This window comes from Sinohyriopsis cumingii, chromosome 12 (assembly GCF_028554795.1).
Source record: "Sinohyriopsis cumingii isolate HCF-2022 chromosome 12, ASM2855479v2, whole genome shotgun sequence".
NCBI lineage: Eukaryota > Metazoa > Mollusca > Bivalvia > Unionida > Unionidae > Sinohyriopsis > Sinohyriopsis cumingii.
In genome coordinates, this window is record NC_142972.1 from 47,238,413 (window position 1) to 47,260,448 (window position 22,036).

The following is a 22,036-nucleotide window of genomic DNA, read 5'->3' on the forward strand; positions in this document are numbered from 1 at the left end:
TGGGTGCTGTTTATCCATGGACCCAGGTTTGAATCTCTGTAGAATACAAATTAAGAATTCTCTAACAATGATAATGTTATTATTCATATTTATAAAACTCTGTTAATATCATCCATGGATAGCACCTCCCATTCTTTGGTGTATTTGTAATAGGTGTGTGTGTGTGCATGTGCGTGCATGCATGTGTGTGTGTGTTTAAGAATTAAATAAGCAACAGATTATTCATAGCAGCATTAATACACGAGTTTGAGAAAATCTGGACAGCCATTGATGCAAATTGTGATGTCACTTCCAGATCAGTTGTGCAATGCTTATTACTACCAAGATATTGGGTATAAAACTGAAATAAAACAAATCACTTTAAAAAAATATATTACAGCACAATGATGGTGGATGGCAAAAACTAGTACAGAAAGGCAAGGACCTCACATCACTTCAGGCTATTTTTACAAATGACCTATGTGTCAAGTTATTTGTGATACAATTATTTAGGTGTTAGTTTCTTTCGAAGTAAGCTAACTTTAATTTTGAATTATTGAAAGTTTTATACTGAAATCTATTTCTGAAAAATGAAATCAGGTTTTGTATTATTGACAAATACTGGTAGGATGCCAAGACATATGGAACAAAATGACTAATTGTTTGTCATTCTGGGTGGGCAGGATTTGGGAGGTAGTTCTTAACATAAATATGGTCAGATTATGTATTCAGTGGAAAAACATGTTCATATGGATGCCTCTGCCAAACAAGTCTGTATCCATAGGCAAGGTCAATGTTCAAAGTCATACATGGGCCATATAACTTGGTTCATTTTTTAGAAATTGTTTGTGGTTCAAGATTTCTTGAGATTTGATGTTCATGATGGATGGACTTCATTGGTGGAATAATATATGCCCTCTCCAAAGAACATGATGCTTGTAAAATACAGTCCCACAAAGGGACTGAAGCTCTGCTGGTCAAACAGAAATTAATGATAAGACTATTTTTTTATTTTAAATAATGAGTGCTGATACCATCTCTGATAATTACATTCTTTAACAATAACAAGATTTTCAACTAAGCTGCTGTGGAGGACATATTTGTTATCATACTAGCACAGTTTTCATTGAGTCCAACAAGCCATCATAACTCCATGTTGATATCATGTTACGTCATGAAGGTGTAATGATAACAAGATTTCCACCGTTGTGACCATAATGGATATACAAGCGACTCTATTTCATTTTGGACCGACTTGACATCATTTCAGATATTCTGGTTAAAACCCCATGGCAATATTGCTTTTCATTAACGAGTGGGAGAGATACGATATTTTTAAGGTGGCCACTGTGGCATCATTTAAAGTCTGGGCCAACTAGATATTATAAGAAGTCTTCTGGCAAAAACCTTATTTAAACATGACTTTCCATTCAGGAAGAGTAATAATAACAGGATTTTTAAGAATGCTGTTACTAACAGCATATAATGGATGTACGAGCAGCACCATTTTCATTTAGGATCAACTGAATGTGTGTGTAACGATTCATGACTATCCCCAAGTAGTTTTGGGAGTAGTAGAAAAAGCAAACTTGTGCAAATGGACATATGGACATCAGAAAACTGACCATCATATAAGCTCTTCTGGTCTATAACCATGAGAATTTTTAAAAAGAACAATAAGTTCCAGGTAACCATCCATGATTTGTAAAATGAGCTAGGGGCAAATGCTTCATTATGAACCACAGGCATGCATGTGAGTAAACATTCAGTCTCCTTGCTGCTACAAATGCATCTTATGGTGATAAAGATTTGTGTATTTTGTGACATTAAATAGTGCTTTTACCCTGATTTTGTTTTCAGTTTTACTTCATTATAACAGAAAGTCTTATCCTCAAATATATATACCCCTTGAAATGCAAACTCATCACTCATCTACAACCAAAAATAGCATGTCTGTTGCACCTATCATTACCACAATTATTAGGACCTATGTGATGGGATGCATGAATTGTGAATGTTGGATAGAAAATGGGAGATTTAATTCAAATTATACATGCAAGATACATGTACTGCAACAACTAGTTTGTTTTCACTGAATCTGACCGTTATGAACATTCCACTGAAATGGACAGGTCATTCTTGCTGACCTATACAAATTGTTTAATATCATATATACTCACTTATAAGTAGAGTCCAACTGCAAACAACACAAATCTAGATAGACCTGGGTCTATGCAGTTTGTTGGATTAATCAGCAGAACAAACAACAGAGACCCTGATCTACTGATGCATTATGCAATGGCAGATCAGGGTCAATGCTGTCTGCAGTTGGACTCAACTTATAAGAGTATATACAATATATCTGAAACTGATTTTCATTCAAAATTTTAATGGAAAATTAAATGTTAAATATGTATTACTGAATTACTGAACAAGGCCTTTGCAAAATTTTCAACCATTTAACCTTCTAGAACTAATGATCATCAATCAAACCTGATTTGATTTTCTTCTCAGCTTTCTCTTTTCCACCCAGTGAAGAAGCATCCCCTTTAACAAATTCTATTTTGTTCTCTGCTGCCTTAATGTTGTCAATGTCATTGGTTTGTTCTGAAGTCCCTTCTGATTGGTTGTTATTTTCTGCATCTGCAGGCAGTTTTATAGCTTGTTTTTTCTCTTCAGATGGTAACTGAGTCTGGTTTTTATCTTCATCTCTTGATACTTCTGCTTCAGAGTCATCAGCAGTTTCCCCAGATTTAATTCCATGGATGAGGTACCGGTTCATTCGTTTGATCACCTTCTTTTGAGATGTACTCAACTTGAAATTCAAAGCCTCACATCGTATTGTGTATTGTGGACAGCAGGTTATTGGCATGGATGGTTTGTAGCAATACTTTCCACTCCTTTGAATGTAAAAGTGGAAAAATTGACTTCCACATTATTAAAATAATAATTCACAGTTTTTTTTTGTTTTTTTTAAAAAGGCCATGAATTTCTTTACCATTATTAATTAAATATTGAATTGTTTTGGGACAAAATCATATTGTTGGGATTTATTTAAATTAAAAGTCAAAGAAAATAATTTCTAATAATTTTCAAATGATTTGTCATAAAATTGAATATCGGTATATGAAATACCATCAAAATAATGTACAATGTGACAACATATAAATAACAAATGTTTCCGGTGCTTTAACATGGCAATCTTATCAACTCTGATTCCAAACCTGTGATTCTCAGTTGTCAATTATCACAGTTTATCTCCCTTGCTTTAATTTATAGAGAGAAGCATGTTAAAAGAGGAACAAACTGGTTACATAACATATAAACTGAAAACTATTTCTAACTGAGCTGAATTTCATTAACATGTGCAGCTCTTACTCACAATAAAATACATTTTTATATCTTGATGATATAAGACTATTTACAAAGTTTGATACAAAATCCAATCTGAGATATTGATTAAGCGCTGACAAGATCAACCAATAAGATACAAAATCATCTCATCAACACATAATCATACCCATCACGGATCTTGATGATTCAAGCATATTTCACCAAGTTTACTCATATTTACTCATGACTCGTTGTAAGAAGATCAGCCAATCAAATGCAAAATTACCAGATGAATCTGCATAAAAAGAGCTCATTAATGAACTCATGCAAAATCATAATCTTATAAGTTCTATTTTTAAGTATAGCCTTCAGAATAGCAACAACCTAAGCCAATCAGATGCAAGATTCTTTAAGACTGGATCTTACCTATTGTCAAACTCGTCATGATATAAGCATATATTTTCAAATTTTTTGAAAACCGGATAAAAGTGTTACCTCCTGAGTGATAATGAGCTCAGCCAATCAGATGGAAGATCATCTCATTATCCATGGATCTTGCTCATTACCAAAATTTCTGAGATTTTGATTTAAGTCAATATTCCAACTTTGATCAAAATTAGATCAGAAATAAGGAATCCTGTGTGGCAACAAGCAATTCTTAAGGTTCAGACTATGAACGCATGGTCACACCATAAGCTAGCTTGGCTTTATATCCAGATAATGTAATAACAATCTGAATTCACTATACCTTTGATATCAAATTTAAGCAGCTTGAAGCTACAACTTTTATACACTATCAATTGTTTAAACTATGCCTAATAAATCAGGAAGTCCCAGGCCACAAAAATTACACTTAGAGTCAAGTCCTCAATATCAGAAACCATGTTTTGGGCACATGCAAAATTGTATAAATTCATACAGCAAACAATATTAAACTAATTTAAAACATCTAAATTGATTAACAACAGAGTTAATGCAAATCAAAATTATTTTAATTGGTGTCTGAGTTCAATTTTTGTTTGTTTGTTTCACTTTTCTGACCATAAGGTCAGATGGTGGTATCTAATGGAAATAACAGTAGAGGAAACTGGAAGACCCAGTTGAGACAATCATCAAAATGGAGAACCCAGTTGAGGCAATCATCAAACTGAAGAACCCAGTTAAGACAATCATCAAACTGGAGAACCCAGTTAAGACAATCATCAAACTGGAGGACCCAGCTGAGACAATCATCAAACTGGAAGACCCAGTTGAGACAATCATCAATGAATGGCAAATCATGCATGTCCATGCTCCATGACTGAACCTAATTCCATCTAGTGAGTGCTAGCATGTTACCACTGTCCTATCCTGACCAAACAGCTGCTTGGTTTCAAGTTGGTTACCTTCTCCATCCTCTATCAATCAGATCTTGATAGTCCTGCACTGTCAACGTATGAGCCCACATACCTGAAATGAATTTTATACGGAGGTTTAGTTTGTGCTCACAATGGAAAGACCTTACCCCTCTGTCATAAAACCATTCTCAATATTAAAAAATCTTGCTTGAAAATATAATGAGCAATTAACAGGCTGCTACTGCATATTTTGAGCCAGATTTTGAAGTCTAGAGGAACATTTATTACTTGAAATGTTGAGTAAAGTTTCATGATTGTTGGTCCTATTTCCTCTGATTAGTAAAATTTTACTTGAGAGTGTACAGAACTGTATTACTATTTTGGGGCACATTTTGTACAAGTTTCTTATTTAACCCTTCTTAAAAATATGGTAACATTTTCATTCTTCACAAACCCCATGACCAATAATTGATAGATATCATGTGCTGCATTTTAAGACACACCCACAAAATATTGTTTGAATCCCACACTGAATACAAAATTCAAATTTTCTGACTTAACTGCATTATAGGTGCATTCGGCGTTGTACTTAAAAATGTTTTAAGTTGTTATTTATCTTTGGAGACCTAGAACAAACAAAGATCAATGGCAATATATACTTACTTCTATGATCTGAAGCAGCAGCCTAATTCTCATTTCAGTCATCACATCTATTTACTATCAATAAACAATCTTACTGATAAAAGTGACAGCTCAGCTGTGGTAGGACGTTAATCAGGCATTGGTAAAATTTTGTCAGTAATGCTTACTGGTATCACTACACCATGTGTGCTAATCTGGTGTTTTTCCATCTTACTGTAAATGTGTTCTGGAGGTCATCTGACCAGTGATGACTGTTACCAGTACTTGTATTCTAACAAAGCTGAAGAAAAACCTATACAAAAAATAAGCTGTTTATCTAAATCAGCCTCTTCACTGTTGATAAGTGAACAGGTGCAACCTGCCTGTTGACAGGTGAATGAAACTTCTAGTCATTTTATTCAATAAAACTGTTCCCTGAAAATGCAACATAACTAAAACTTATATTTTAAAAATGTTGCAGGCTAAAATCCTACCATGGAATCAGCATAGATTGGCTACTATAGTGTGCCCTTTGGCAACACACTTCACTTAAATTGTACTGACACTGAATTCATTCAAAGCTTATTATCTTACACAAGTATATGCAACAAAGTTATTTGGTACACACTTAATAAATGTAAACATCTTTTCTTTTTTATACGATCGGCAACATCAGATAATGGTAAGTTTTTTTTACAAATGCATAGTTTCTGCTGCATGCAATAATTTGTCTCAGGTTGCATACATTTCAATTTATTTGAAACTTTGTTTTGATGCAAACCAATTTTAATTGCATATTTGTTACTCTAATGATTTTTTTTTCACCCCTGCATAATGCTAAAATGGACATATGCATGTGGTTCAGATCTATCAAATTTAAGTGGCTCATGGCAACATCTTCAGGATCTGACACCATTTGTTTGGCCCATGACAATATTTTCAGGTCATGCACCATTTGATTGGCCCATGACAACATCTTCAGGCTCTGGTACTATTTGATTGGCCCATGACAACATCTTCAGGCTCTGGCACCATCTGATTGGCCCATGACAACATCTTCAGGCTCTGGCACCATTTGATTGACCCATGATATTTTCAGGTCCTGGCACCATTTGATTGGCCCATGACAATATTCTCTGGCTTTGCCCATCTTAATTAAAATTATTAATTCAGAGATTTCATTTTCTATGGAAAAGAGTTTGCTTTGTCCCTTGAAGATACTCATATGAATATTCATAAACAATGCTCTTGTACACAGAGAATAAAATACCAGCTGATATGAATATTCATAAACAACGCTCTTGGCCACAGCAAACAAATATTCTCAAATAACAATTACAAAACCTCAAAATTTCAACATCTTCTTCCAACAATTGAAATATGCACATAAAAGATGAGAAAAAAAATTATTTCCCAGTTATGCAAGTTAAAAATGATGACGATGATGACAATGATGATGATGATGATGATGATGATGAAATATTTGTCTTGCATGTGGCTAGAATTCTGAATCCAAGTCCACCAAACTACAATTCATAAAATGGAACTGTATGCTAGAATTCTGGGACCACAATCATAGCTGCTACCTAGACCTAAAGTGTGAGTAAGACAATGACCCAGAAAGTTATGATGGCAATAGGGTTAAATTCCTTCCTATAGGGATCTGAAAGACATTTTTCAAACAAATCTTACCTACCGGTAGTTGGTGACCTTTATTGACATTGTTGCACTGCTTATGGTCTAATTGCTTTAATAAGACTATAAATTACTATGAGGACTTTTTTTCTCACCAAAGTAACTCTGGATATAATCAGGCAAGTGTGATTTCAACATATCTTGACATAAATTTCAGTATGTTGAAGACCAATGGCAGCCAATGAATGCCTAAGCTGGTAGGATCTATCATAAATTTACAATGAAATAAATGTTGATTCAGTCTATTCACATATGGTTTCAGGTATAAAAAGAAATATTAATGCCATGTGGGACAAAAGTGATCATTCAATTTGACTTCAATTCCATTGATTTCAGCCATACAACAATAGATTAATAATGTTATGATATTATGTTGTGTGCATGCATTCATTTCATTAAAGAAAATGGTAACTGACTTGCTGAAACCACAACCACTTGACTGAGCTTTGATTCTCACAAAAAAACATCTCTGTAAACCATGCATCCTTGTGAAGCTGATCCGATGATTACTGTGGAGTGATATGGTATTGATAAAGTGAGCATGATTTACTGTTTATGACCCCAGCAAGCGCTTTTCCCTAAAACAATACATAAAAAATACCATGTATTGGACAAAGAAGTTATATATGCAGCTGCTATTTTTAAAACAAATCTGTGATCAAATGAGTAAAACATGATTCTCTTCAAAATCATGTTTGTCGGCATTATAGTACCATTAATCGTGAAGACATTCAAAGTTACTGTGTACATGTATATTAATATATTTACATGGATATCTTTAAAAAATAAAGAAAGAAAACTATTATACTCAATTAACAACATGGAGAGAGGGAGAAAGTTGATTGTGAGTGATTGTGAAAATTGTCCTGGAGGACACCAAGTTATAAAAACTGAATGTTATTATTTTACATTAACCATGATTAGGAAACAATTTAATATTAAACTGTGAAAATAAAAGGGAGAAGGGTGGAGAGAATGAAAAAATAGGAAATGAAAGGATTCAAGCTGAGGGATAAAGGAATAGGTGCACTCTGTCTCAACATCACAAAAAGAGACAATCAAACAACTCTATTTTAGTATATGCAAAAAGTTAACTGAAAATACCATTTACTGAATCTTCAAATTTCTTTGAGCTTGAGAGGGAAAGAGACACTTATAAACAGAATTTCCAAAAATTAATTTTCACTCAAACTGGGTAAAAGAAATATATAAAACAATCTGGATTATTAGACTGGAAATTTTGATTTTTTTTTCATTTGTGGAATCGCAAAGTAGACATGATTGTACATTCGGCTTGATTTGGGTTTTGGGGTTGTATGGCCCAGCAACAAATGAATTAATGGCTGGGACTGACTGATGTAGATCATCATTAGACATCCCCGCCCCCAATCACTGACAATTTTAGTTTCCAGGTGCTGAGGCAAATGGAGATGGTTATCAGGTTGGTATGACTGCAGAAGGCAATTTACACAAGAAACATTAGCCAATCATAGTTTAATATCGACAATGACCCACAGTACTGTAGCTTAGATAGTGAGATGGGTAGGACATTTTACAGCTTTTAAAATCTGGCTATACTGAAGACGTTTCTTGTTGCCCAGTACATTACTTCAGTCACCTGCAAGCTTGCTATAATCAAAATTATTTAACAACTTTTGTCACATACATAGAGTATGGTCACTTCTAACTGCATACAATATTTGTAACTCACCTTCAGTCCTCTAATAGAAAAGTGCCACACTTATTTAACCCATTTTAAGATCAGCTAATAAAAGATGATCAAAAAGCACAAACGTATCCTTATTTTAAGCATATTTGAGTTTGCACCATAATGATTCTGGCATTCCTGTGTCTAAACTGCATGAAAATGTAAACAGTTCATATGGGATTTTTGCTCAGCAATGACCCAACAGGACAATAACATGTTTAATAACAACTGAGATGAGGTTTATTTTTAAAACGTGCCATATTTCTTTAGTTAAAGAAAGCCAACATGAACAACTGTCGCAAGCTCTAAAGCATGTTTAACTTCCTCCATGGTGAAGGTGTTTCTCCTCTGTTGGAAACAAAAATCTGAAACTCTTTGATTGCAGCTAAATTATCCAAGAGAATGGAATTAGTCTTGAAAGAATAAAATGTTTCCCCACATCATAATTCATATCAGCAACAACCAAATTCATTTTAACTACAGATAAATAACAAACTTCCACTATTATTTGCTGGGTCATCACTGGGACTGATAAATATAATGCTTCATGTCAGATGCAATAAAAAAAAAACACCTTTAACAAGATGAAACTGACATCCCAGTTAGATGCTAATTCTTGTCAATATGAAACTGACATTCCAGTTAGATGATAATTCTTGTCAATATGAAACTGACATCCCAGTTAGATGCTTTTTATTGTCAATATGAAACTGACATCCCGGTTAGATGCTAATTCTTGTCAATATGAAACTGACATCCCAGTTACATGCTAATTCTTGTCAATATGAAACTGACATTCCAGTTAGATGCTATTTATTGTCAATATGACACTGACATCCTGGTTAGATGCTAATTATTGTCAATATGAAACTAACATCCCATTTAGATGCTAATTATTGTCAATATGAAACTGACATCCCGGTTAGATGCTAATTCTTGTCAATATGAAACTGATATCCTGGTTAGATGCTAATTCTTGTCAATATGAAACTGACATCCCAGTTAGATGCTAATTCTTGTCAATATGAAACTGACATCCCAGTTAGATGCTATTTATTGTCAATATGAAACTGACATCCTGGTTAGATGCTAATTATTGTCAATATGAAACTGACATCCCGGTTAGATGCTAATTCTTGTCAATATGAAACTGACATCCCAGTTAGATGCTAATTCTTGTCAATATGAAACTGGCATCCCAGTTAGATGCTAATTCTTGTCAATATGAAACTGACATTCCAGTTAGATGCTAATTCTTGTCAATATTTTATACATGTTAACAATAGATGCTGCTTTGATTTCTGTAGAACACAAGTTGAAGTCAAGTCTTTCTTACGAATATACCATTTAATTTTCTAATAAGGGATGAGACTGAGATTCTTCTTGAAAAGCTTTAAAACAATTACCTTGTTCTGGTCTGTACTTGGAAAACAATTTCACAGTTCAAAAAAATCCCATCCCCAAAACCCATCCCCAATGAAAATTAAATGGTCGGTCCCTTACAGTACACATGCCTTAGGTCTTAGTGCTACAGAATATAGATGGCTCAAAGTTGTGTGTATTGAACTTCATGAATGTGAGCTGTTGTTGCATACTGCCATTACTGCTTAATTACTAAGCATCTAATTTTGTGTCAGTGTAAATTCAGAGCTTTCTGGGTGTTTTTCTTTATTTTAAATAGCAGTGGCTGTTATTTATAGTAGAAGTCACATAGGTAATATATGCACATTCACTCATTTTAAACTAAATATAAATTGTTCTTTTCAAATTTAACACTAATTTTCTTTAACCAAACTCTATTCAATTCTGATTATTGAATGCTCTCCACAGTAACTGTCACCAAGAAACTTCCAGACGAAAATTATATATTGCTACGGACTTTTACAATGGTGGCCATGTACTAAACTTGGGTCAAAATAAGAGCACATCGAGTGGAATCATCACAATCAAGAGTACAACAAAATTTGTTTATCGATATGCATAGCTTTCATTGTGAATGACAGCACACAACATTCAATCTGGATTGTACTGATCACACCTTTCGGTTCATTTCGTCTCAAAATGGCTATGTACTTTAACATTGATTTTGCCGCATGCACCTCTCGGGGTGTCTGGATAATGACCTTCCAAAGGAGTATAGATGTATATGAATCCAAAAGAAGTGAATACTTGCCACATAAAGGTATGTAGAATCAAATTTTAAATAATGACACCCATTACTGAAACGGTTTTGAATGCCTGCATGACCCATGTGACTTGTGTATTAGAATATTACTCTCCATATTTCAAGGATTACTTTTCTTCTCTTACAATAGGGAAAATTTACGCTATTCAAGAGAAAATGAAAGGTGTGCCTCTCATGAAGTCAGTGCATAAGTTTGTTCAGATTTCTTTGAATAAAGTAAAAATGCAAAATTCCTAGAACTGTCAGTGTTCTACATTCCACTGATCATAATGCAAAATTCCTGGGATACATTGTTTAAACTAAAATGGGAATGCATGATTTTTTTACACTGGCAAAAACTGCAAACAGAAGTATTGAACAGAAGACTTTTCTTACACTGGCAATAACTACAAACAGAATATTGAATAAAAGCCAATCAGCCTTTCAAAACACACATGTACTGTTATGCAAGACTCTTGGAATGACATCTGATTGTAAATCACGCAGATGTTTCAGTATTTCCCAGAGTGGTCTTCATGCTCTAGCTAATCAAAATGTATTCAGTAACATCTACCAACCACCAGCAAGGTGGAATTGCACAAGAAATGCCTAATGAGATGCGATGACTTATAGACATCTACTCTCCTACATGATCAAGCATATAGGGGATTAACTATGCCACCACGATGCATGTGGATGCAAATACTTATGTGAGTTACTGTACCATCCTTCACACAATCAGTGTTGACTGCAGAGCTTAAAATTACACCAATCCGCAAACCCGAGATCAGTAATTTTGCCAACAGATTATTAAAACTCCAGCCATCACGAATCCACTGCAGCAGTAAAAATTACTACTCGTTGCTATCATAACAGTTTACAAGTGGTCTTGTGTCAGATGTATCAAATACAATATGAGCTGGCATTAATTTTAATGGTTAACTGATTGGTCTACTGTATTAACTAAAGACCTACCAACATTCTGCTCTTAACAAGGTACAATAAATGTTTGCAGCACATATGAATGCATGTTAAACTACTTATCAAGTAAGCTAATGTGATTATTGTCAAAACTGTCTTCGCACCAGTGGAACCATCACCGACTTCATTACTGATAACAACTAAAGAATTTGGGTATCATGTCTGTATTGACCAATCAAAAAAGGTCACATTCAATGACTCAATTAAAACAAACGTGAACCTTCAATCTTTAGCAAGTCTTGTTTGTGAAATACAGTTGTTATTGTTCTGAGAATGCTCCAGTGGCCTAATTGGTTAGAGCATCTGCCTCAAGTGCAGGAGGTCACAGGTTCTTGAACCCCGGCCGGGTCATACCAAATATTTGTACAAAATGGTACTAACAGCTGCCTTGCTAGGTGCCAAGCATGAAGAGGTTAGTGTTATGAGTGGTCAGCCTTGTGACAGAATAATGTGACTGGGTGGGATGCTACATTATGCTACATGTGTGTAGCATGATGCCCCGGTGACAGACATCACTATAAACTGCCACACTGCAAACACTGTAGTAATATGACTGAAAAATTGTTAAAGCTACTTTAAAAATCCAAATCACGCAAACACATATTGTTCTGAATTGATATTAATGAACAATAAATGGTGAATTAGAAACTGAACTGGTGTCTGTCTGATTTTAGCAGGTTCAGTGAAATTTAGGCAGGAGCAGTAAAAATTGTATGATGCTAGTGAAAACAATAATAAAAAGTCCAGAGACTGAGTTTGGGTTACAAAGAATACTTACAGAACAATCATCTAATTGACAACTAATAGATGTGGATGGACACGACCACTCACAATATATCTGCCAAAGAACAAATCTAAACATCCAGACCTGCTTTGTATTATCAGTTTCCTCATATCTTTTATATAAAATCAAATAAGGGGGATGGAATAAAACAAAAGTTAAAAGGGATCAAAATCCTACCTGCACAAGAGTTAACGGCCACAGCTATGTGTCAGGCCGATTGCTTTCATCTGACTACTCAAACACTGTTACAAATATTATTGCATAAGTAAATCTTCAACCTTAAATTATCCTAGTCATTTGCAATTATCAAAAACAGCAAAGCAGCCAAGTGAGAGGAGTACCTGATGAATTCAAACCTTTGATAGATAAGGTTCAGTATGGAGAAGCAGGATCCAAAGTTTGCAGTGAACTTAAAATTCCTGACTTGGCGGTTAAGGTTTTGCTCAAGAATGAGCAGAAGCTTCACTATTACTTGCAATGAAATCACGGCATCAAATTGCCATCAATATTTCAAAATAAAACATTTTTAAAAAGTCGAGTTTCAATGTTCATGGTTGTTTCACAAAACAAATGTCTCTACTTATTTAGCAAGAGGAATCTTGTCTTGTTGTGCAAAAAGCAGTGATGTAATACACAATGTTTTGCAGGTACATGAGGCACACGTGTCGAAACCTCTAGGACTAATATTTTTCATAATCTCTCAGAGACTGGTTATCTTAAAATTAAAGATAATTCATACTGAAATGCAAATAACTGCACTAGAAAAAGCTGTTTAATGACAATTATTCCCTAATAAAACGAGTATTTAGCCATCAAACAATGCTGCTACCAAACCTTCCGTGGTTTTCTCAATGTCTAGGCAGTATCCAACCCCATTCTTCATTTCTGTGGAGATTCCTAGGTAACTCAAGCCCTCTCTTATATTGCGGTCTATGTGTTTGGACCCTGTTTTGTGCATGTTGTTGAGAGGTGTAGAGGGTGATTGTCATAAATAAAGTATAAGGAACTGACAGTTTTAATAAGCAAAGCTATTGTTTTGGTAGCTTTTTAATAGAAAACTTTTAACCTGAGCAGTAAAACTAATAAACAAGTTGTGTTCTACCTTTTCCTTTTTTTCCTAAAATTACTGGTGGTGAAGAACAACCATATAAAAGCATTATTTTTTCTGGAGTGTCAGCTATGTTATTTGGGTAGATTATCAGGCAGCTCGTTAATTAATAAATTTATTTTGACTGGCCTTTGTATCCAAGTGGGAAGTTCAATCCCTCTTCTATTTATCCATACATTAAATTCTTTAGAACACTCATATTTTAAGTTAAATTCCTGTCAGAACAGAACACCTGTGTATTCAGCAGTTGTTGACCTCAAGTTTGAATTACTTATGCCTGCATGGAAAACCATCATCCAGATGCATTAGTCAGGTACTAGACAGCTAAAATATGCTGATCTTGCCTTGAAGTAATGTTGCTTAATTAGTAGCCTGCAAAACACAGCTGACATTCCAGTATGAATCATGTTTACAAAAGGCTATGCCGAGAACTTGTTGGGCAGAAACATATTAGCTATGATGTTGTAGCCTCAACATGGCTGATCTTATCCTATATGTTATAATGGAGCAAATAAAACTATTGTCAAAGACAAAATATGGCTGTAGTTAAAATCTACTAACGAAGCAGAGTTTATTTCCAGGAAGTTTTGCTAATGATAAATGTTATTCAACTTATATCAGGTAGATAATATTGGAATGTGTACGTTAACTGTACCTTGTCCACCTTGACATATAACCCAAGATTCTCGTGGTAATTCATTTTCCACATGAGGCCTGTTATGCCATTCTTGGATATTCTATGAAAAATTATTCAATGCATACCATATTTAATACGCTGTTTATGTTTCCAAATAAGGCACCAATGACCTTATCACAAACACACACAAACGCACTGACACACACACAGTGAGGCTGACAACAGAAGTAGTTATCAGCTGAACCAATACGGTGGACAATTCAAATGCACTGGATGAAGAAGGTAAGCTATATTTTATACATAATGCTACAATGATATGCAGCAATTTTTGTATCAAAAAAGAGGAACATTGGATTTCTTTCAGTATTTGTGTGGAACATTTAAAAACAAATTTCACAGTAGGCTGAAAAAGTGCCAGGTATGAATCACACCTGGCTGCTCCACTGATACACATAGGCTCATGTTAATACCCCATCCACAAAGTAAGGGTACTATAGTCTGACTGTACATCAATGTTTATTTGTACTCCCCTACTGATTTCAATAATAAAAACCTTTAATGTGATAAAAAGTACAAGGAACTTAGTCAATTCATTCACTGATTTATAATTTCTAACCTGACTGTGAGTAGAGTGGCCCTAACACCATCATCATCTGTGCGTTTTATGCTTAACATACACTTTCGATATGTTACGTGTTTAGGCTCTAATAAACAGTAACAAAGGAAAGAGTGAAAACAACATTCTTTGAAAAATATAACAAACAATTTATTTCTCTGGAAAAGCACTGTAAAAATGAAAAAGTAAGAACTTAGTTTCAATACTCAAATCCAAAAATAATCCAAGCAAAGAATAATCAACAAATTAAATTTTAGAAGTCTTAGTAATGAAATGTTCTAATGAATTCAAGTCCCGACAGAAAATCCAAAATGGAAGGTGATGACATATACTGTAGTCAGTACGGTGTTGAAGTGTCTACAGTTCTTTGCTTATTCACAAACAATAATATTCTGGCATTTGAATTTCCAAATAAAATTTAAATAAATGTCTTTGTCCAAGAATTCTACATGAGCACTCAAATATTTCCAGGAAAAAGAATTAATCTTATAGAATCCAAATAATCTGAATAAAAATTAAAATATAACTCCAAAATGGTCACAAACAAACTTGACATCAAGTGTTTTAAGCCCAAAGTGATAAATATCTCTCTATGAATCACTAATAAATCTAACTACTACGTAATTTCAGAAAACCCAGAATTGTGAAATAGGGCTGTTTAAAATCTAAAATCACGTACTCCTAGTATGACCTTGATAAAAAAACAATCATTTTACTCAAAAATAAAATAAAAATAGAAAGTTGTTTACTTGTCTCAGTGATTTCTGAATCAAGGATGGAAACAGTAAAAAATACAAACAGTATTTCTATTATTAGGTATTTATGAAAAGATTCAGGTCAAAGAGAATTTTTGGGAAAATAAATTAGAAGAAAAAAAATTACATTACCTTATCATGTAATGAAATTAAAAAAAAAACATTTTAAACTTACAAACAGACAATTAAATTAAATCAAATATAAATTAAATCATATATACATAACAAATATAATAGATGGACATGCTCGAGATCCATTCCTGGACATGTCCATTTTCAGCAAATTGGTGTGTGCAAATGTACATACAAATGTATTTACATGGTCAAATCAAGCCCCCCCAAAAAGAATCACAAAATGTTTTTGCCTATCACATGGATTTAACAAGTGGTTTAATTTCTATGCTCATGTGTGCAAAGGGATATAATTCCAAACTCTCAAAGTTTTGGTAATTTATAGAATTATCCGGCAATTACAGAACAGAATGAACTACGTCATTATGTTATCTGATGGAAATAAACTAGCCCATAGTGTACACAATATGGCGTAGTGTTAGTATGGAAAGTCCGTTAAGCACGAAAGGTACATGGGATGCCAGTATTAGTGCCATTCTGGTCAGAGAGGTTAGAAATTACAATTATTGATTTAACTTATTTCTGTGCACTTTTATTACATTTCTGAACGTTTTCGTTATTGAAATCGGTAGGGGTACAAACAAATGGGTATGTATAGTCACACTATAACATTAATACTAGAAACTTAAATGTTTAGTGAAACTATAACCCGTACCCCATTATAGGGCAAAGTAAATATCATAATACAAAAAAACATACAGGCTGCGTCTTTGCGTTTAGATATTTAATACCTTCTATTACACACGGTATTAAAACATCATCACTCTTGGATGAGTCATCACTAAATATTATAATGACCAAAGCCTTTCTGCCGGGTGACAGTGAAAGTAAACATGTCCCCTAGCAACTGTTTTGACTGCAGGCAACGACCACGAGTTGTACTAATAAGTAAACGTAGTTACTTATTGTACATAAATATGTTTACTTATGTTTACCGTGGGAGTAATTTGTATCGGTGTTCCCACAATAACCACATCGATAACGTTCATGTTCAGCAAAGTATTCGACGATGCTACTATCAGAAGCCATGTTGAAAATTGTAGCAGACCAATGAAAGTAACAAACGTCGGAAAGAAACAGTGGAACGGAGTCAATCTCGACACGCCGATAAAAGTCGGTTTAATTATTATTTTAAGTTGATTAATTTAATTTTTAATTGACTAGACCTTTCATGGAATGGAAGGACATATATTCATCCTATTACATATAGTAATCTCTTTCATACATTCTGCAAACATGTTATCTATCAGTGGCGCACCAAGGATAAATGGTGCCCGGGGAGACCATGATAATAATAACAATAATGAGGACTTTGTATAGCGCCTAATCTTTAGAAGCTCTAAGCGCTTTACAACATTATACAACACCTATAAGATAAAAAAAAACATATAATGATATGATTACAAAAACAAACACCAGGAAATTCGAAAGCATTATTAAAAAAAACATGCTGATAATATTTAAGGTAGGAAACATTATTTGGTCTTTAAGTTTCTTCTTGCAGTCGAAATAAGTGAGTTTTGAGAGCCCTCTTGAATGTGATCATTGTGTCTTTGCCTCTAAGTTCAATGGGCAGTTCATTCCACTTTGATGGGCTCTGGTATGCAAAAGAAATCTGTCCATATGACTTTGTTTTCGTAGTGGGAATAATGAGTATACGATTGTCAGAAGTGGAGCGTAGGTATCTTGCTGGTGTGTACACGTGGGTGAGGTCGGATATGTATGTTGGACTAGAGTCCGACAGTGAAACGTAGCACAGAGAACAAATTTTGTGTTTGATTCTGGATCGAATGGATAGCCAGTGTAGGGTACAGAGCAGCGGGGATGTGTGTTCTGATCGTGGTACTCTAAGTATGATCCCAGCAGCTGAGTTTTGAACTTTTTTAAGTTTCTGGAGTAGATATTGAGATGAACCAGACAGAATTGAGTTACCATAGTCCAGTCTTGAAAGTACTAATGAACACACGAGTGTTTTAGTGGCATCAACTGAAAGATATTTGCGAATTGAGCTGATGCGTCTCAGCTCAAGATATGCAGCCTTGCATATGTTCATGACATGTTGGTGCAATGTGAGAGTACTGTCCAGAGTAACACCTAGGTTTCGTACTGATTGTGTGAATTTAATGTTGGTGTTGTTGATATTTATTGTTTGAGGTAAAGGATGTGAATGAGAAAGTCTTTGTGTTGTGATCAGAATGGCCTCAGTTTTATCATCATTCATCTGCAGCTTGTTACATGTCATCCATGATTTCACATCAGAAATGCACCTCTCTACACCTTGGATGGTAGCATCAACTTCAGTTGGGTGGCTAGATTTGTATATTTGGGTGTCATCAGCGTACAATTGGTGAGACACTGGATGATGACACTTGAGAGCGACTGAGTGTACAGAATGAAGAGAACAGGTCCAAGAACAGACCCATGTGGAACACCACAACATAGATCAACTGGGCTGGAGTGTATTCCATTTACAGATACAATTTGTGTCCTGTTGACCAAGTAGGACTTGAACCACAGTAAGGCTGTATCATGAATGCCAAATACATGCTGGAGACGGTGAAGTAATATTTCATGGTCTATTGTGTCAAATGCTGCAGACAAATCAAGGAGGGTGAGGACTGTAATCTTTCCGCTATCCAATGCAGAGAGGATGTCATTAACTACTTTTAGAAGAGTAGTTTCAGTAATGTGGCAAGGGCGATATGCAGATAGTACATTGCTAAAAAGACTGTTTGAATTTAGATGAGATACGAGCTGGGATAGAACAACCTTTTCTAAGATTTTTTATATGAATGGGAGATTAGAAACTGGGCGGTAGTTCTTTAAATCGTTATGGTCTAGTGTTGGTTTCTTCAGCAGAGGCTTTCCAACGTCAGTTTTGAAAAATGATGGGAATTCCCCGGATGAGAGAGAGGTATTAATAATATCAGTTAGTGAAGGCAATACTAGATCTAAGCACTCAAGCAGCAGTGATGTTGGAATTGGATCAAATTCACATGACTTTGGTACACTCTTCATCAGGATTGTACGTACGAAATCCATAGAGACAGGTTAAAATGCTGCTAATGGTTGCCGCTCAAATTCTGTATCCCAACTGTATGGTGACGACAAGTCAATTGAAATTGTGGTGTCAAGCTTATCTCTAATGGTTTGTACTTTGTCACGGAAGAAATTTGCAAACATGTCCGGAAGGTCGACTGGAGAGAAGGTAGTTGGGAGTGGTGTAGATTTGTTCCTTGACATTAGCTTGTTAGTAATCTCGAAAAGCTCTTTGCAGCTGGAACTTTCCATGATCTTAGTAGTGTAGTGGGCTGATTTCGCTGCATGGACTATATTTGTGACATTCTTCTTAGCGGCTTCATAGATTTGCTTATGAATAGCGAGTCTGGTGGAAATCCAAAGCCTCTCAGCTTTACGGCGGTCTCTTTTAGCAGTGCGAAGCTGGTCCCTAACACTGCTATACCATGCAGAACACTTTTGAATTGATACTCTGCACTTGGTAGCTGGGGCATGTTTGTCAAGCAATGAACGCAGACAGTTATCGAGTTGTTCTGCGGTAGGAGGTAAGCAAATGGTTAGGTTAGCTTGGATGTCGTGCATTAGTTTGGTTCTATTTATCATACGGAGGTTTCTCTTAGTAGCAGATAAAGGAGGAGGGTTAGGGACTGATAAGTCAAGATGGCATATAATGCAGAGGTGATCTGATGCAAGGTCATGGGACACCAGGGAGGACCATAGAATGTTATCATTCAGGTCTATGAAGAATCCAGTCTAATATGTGACCATTTTGTGGGTTGGTTGGTTAACTGACTGTTTGAGGTTGAAAACATTAATGGAACCTATGAGTTTTTATGTATTTGAGTTTCCGGGACAGTCAAAGAGAAAGTTGAAATCTCCAAGAATAATCAGGTTGCCACCTATCGAATTTCCATAGTCCTGGAGATTCGGAAACTGCTCGAGAGAGAGAGAGAGAGAGAGAGAGAGAGAGAGAGAGAGAGAGAGAGAGAGAGAGAGAGAGTTTGTTGTTTTTACTAGGAGGAGGGCGGTATATGCAGAGAAAATGGACTGACCTTTGCTCCAGTGTGAGTGTGGTTTGGACTAGCTCAAACGATGTGTGGGCGAAATTGAATGTTGTGGTGTGGTTACGACCTTTTATCATGGAGTTCTTTGTGTTGACTGCAATTCCACCTCCGCGAGAATTACGGGGGAACGACTTGATGGAGTAACCAGTGGGTGTTAGATCCGCACACTTGGGATCATCGCCTGATGTTTTTAGCCATGTTTCTGTCAGGAAAAATACGTCAATATTCTAGTCGTTGATAAAATTAACTATTTCTGTGCGATTTTCCGGTGGTCCTACTGATTGGGCATTGAATAATGCAATGCGCATAGGTATTTCTTGGATAGCTGACACAAAGGTTGACGAATTAATAGGGATTTGAATTAAGTTATCTAAATTAACGGTCGAATTTTTTTTAAATTGTTGAGCCGAAATAAGGGAGATAACTGGAATTCTTCTTCCTGTTTTACGCCGGCCAGCTTTGAAACGTTTCTTTTTTTCGCTTCTGTTTACATTTAGGTAATGATGAATGTAGTCCCAGTTCGTTTAGTCTAGAGCACAGTGTAGTGTGGAGAGCCAAGAAGTGATCATTTAAAGCAATTAATGAGGGTCTATCGTAGCATAAACGGGTTGACTGGCGAGTATCACGTGATGGCGGTTTGTTCAAAAACAGTGGAGCAAGACAGCTGAGAAAAAGTATAATTGTTCTCATTTTCAAAACAAGGAGATGAAGAAACACATACGAATTTAAAAGCCAATACATAATGAACACAGTAACGAAGATGAAAACAGGCAACAAGCACAAATATCATGAAAACAGCACTAAGAAAACGGAACAGCTGCTTCAAGCCGGTTAAGCGATAGCGGCCATCTTGTTTCATCAAGCTCTTTGGCGCCCCAAGAACTCTGTCGCTTGGGGCAAACGCCTTGTCCGCACCCACCAACACCAAACCCCATTAGTATTGTAACTGCTATCTATCTGTCTGTCTGCTCTCTCTCTCTCTCTCTCTCTCTCTCTCTATATATATATATATATATATAGAGAGAGAGAGAGAGAGAGAGAGAGAGAGAGAGAGATATCACCTGATGTCAACAAATCAGTCAAGAAAATCTCAATTGATTTAATATGCAACTTAATGAAGCATTATAGAAAAACAATAGTACGTGTTTTTTTGCAGACATGGAATTTGAAAACGAAAGCGTTCAAGGAGGCGGAGATGGCGGCTGTAGGTGACCCAGGTTTCGGCACCATATAGGATGGTGGTTAATATGACAGCTTTGTAGACGCTGATCTTTGTATCTCTCTTCAGACTGGCGTCGTGCCACACTCGTTCATAGAGTCTGCCGAAGGCGCTGTTTGCCTTGGCCAATATGTTGTCTATTTCTTTGTCGATCTTGGTATCAGAGTAGATCACACAGCCCATTTAGGTGAACTGGTGGACTGAATTCAGCTCTATGTAGTCATTGAAGATGCTTGGTGACCGGTACTCTTCCTTGGGTGCAAGCTGGTGAAGTACCTCAGTTTTCTTTAGGCTGACATCAAGACCAAAGAGCTGTCAAGCTTCTGCAAAGCAGGATGTTACGCGCTGTACGGCGACTTCCGTGTGTGCAAAAAGGGCGGCTACATCCGCAAAGAGAAGTTCTCTAATCAGTGTTTCCAAGGTCTTGGTGTGGGCCTGAAGTAGTCTTAAGTTGAAGAGGCTGCCATCGGTACGAAATCAGATATAGACACCATCTTCGTCATCAAGGTCTTCTGTTGCTTTCTGGAGCATCATGATGAGGAAGATTGAGAATAATGTGGGGGCTAAAACGCAGCCCTGTTTGACGCCATTTGCGATGGGGAAGGTCTGTTTTTGACCTGGTCAAGCTAGTCTTCGAGTAGATGGATGACCATGATAAGGAACTTTGAAGGACAGCCAAGCTTTTCAAGGATTTTCCACAGTCCAGTTCTGCTCACCGTGTCAAATGCCTTCGTCAGTTCCATAAATGTGATGTACAGTCCTTTGGTTTGTACTCGGCATTTCTCGGATGATAGTATACACCCATAACAAAATGGCAATACAAGACAGTCGCACGGTATTAGGCAATATGCTAGCTCGTTTGCCGAATCCAAGGAATTCCATGTA

At 35.8% G+C, this 22,036-nt stretch overlaps 1 protein-coding gene across 2 annotated transcripts in view; it reads right to left on the reverse strand.

The window, feature by feature from the left end:
• LOC149786398 (arginyl-tRNA--protein transferase 1-like) overlaps positions 1-16,880 on the reverse strand; it is a 59,803-nt gene extending 42,923 nt beyond the window's left edge. For both annotated transcript variants that reach the window (XM_089976819.1, XM_089976818.1), the window contains exons 1-3: positions 16,786-16,880; positions 4,698-4,761; positions 2,473-2,879 (exon numbers count right to left, since the gene is read on the reverse strand). In XM_089976819.1, coding sequence (XP_089832945.1) covers positions 2,473-2,879; positions 4,698-4,761; positions 16,786-16,879 — 565 coding nt within the window. In that variant the 5' untranslated portion in view covers position 16,880. The remainder of the gene's footprint in view (positions 1-2,472; positions 2,880-4,697; positions 4,762-16,785) is intronic.
• Positions 16,881-22,036: the final 5,156 nt, after the last annotated feature.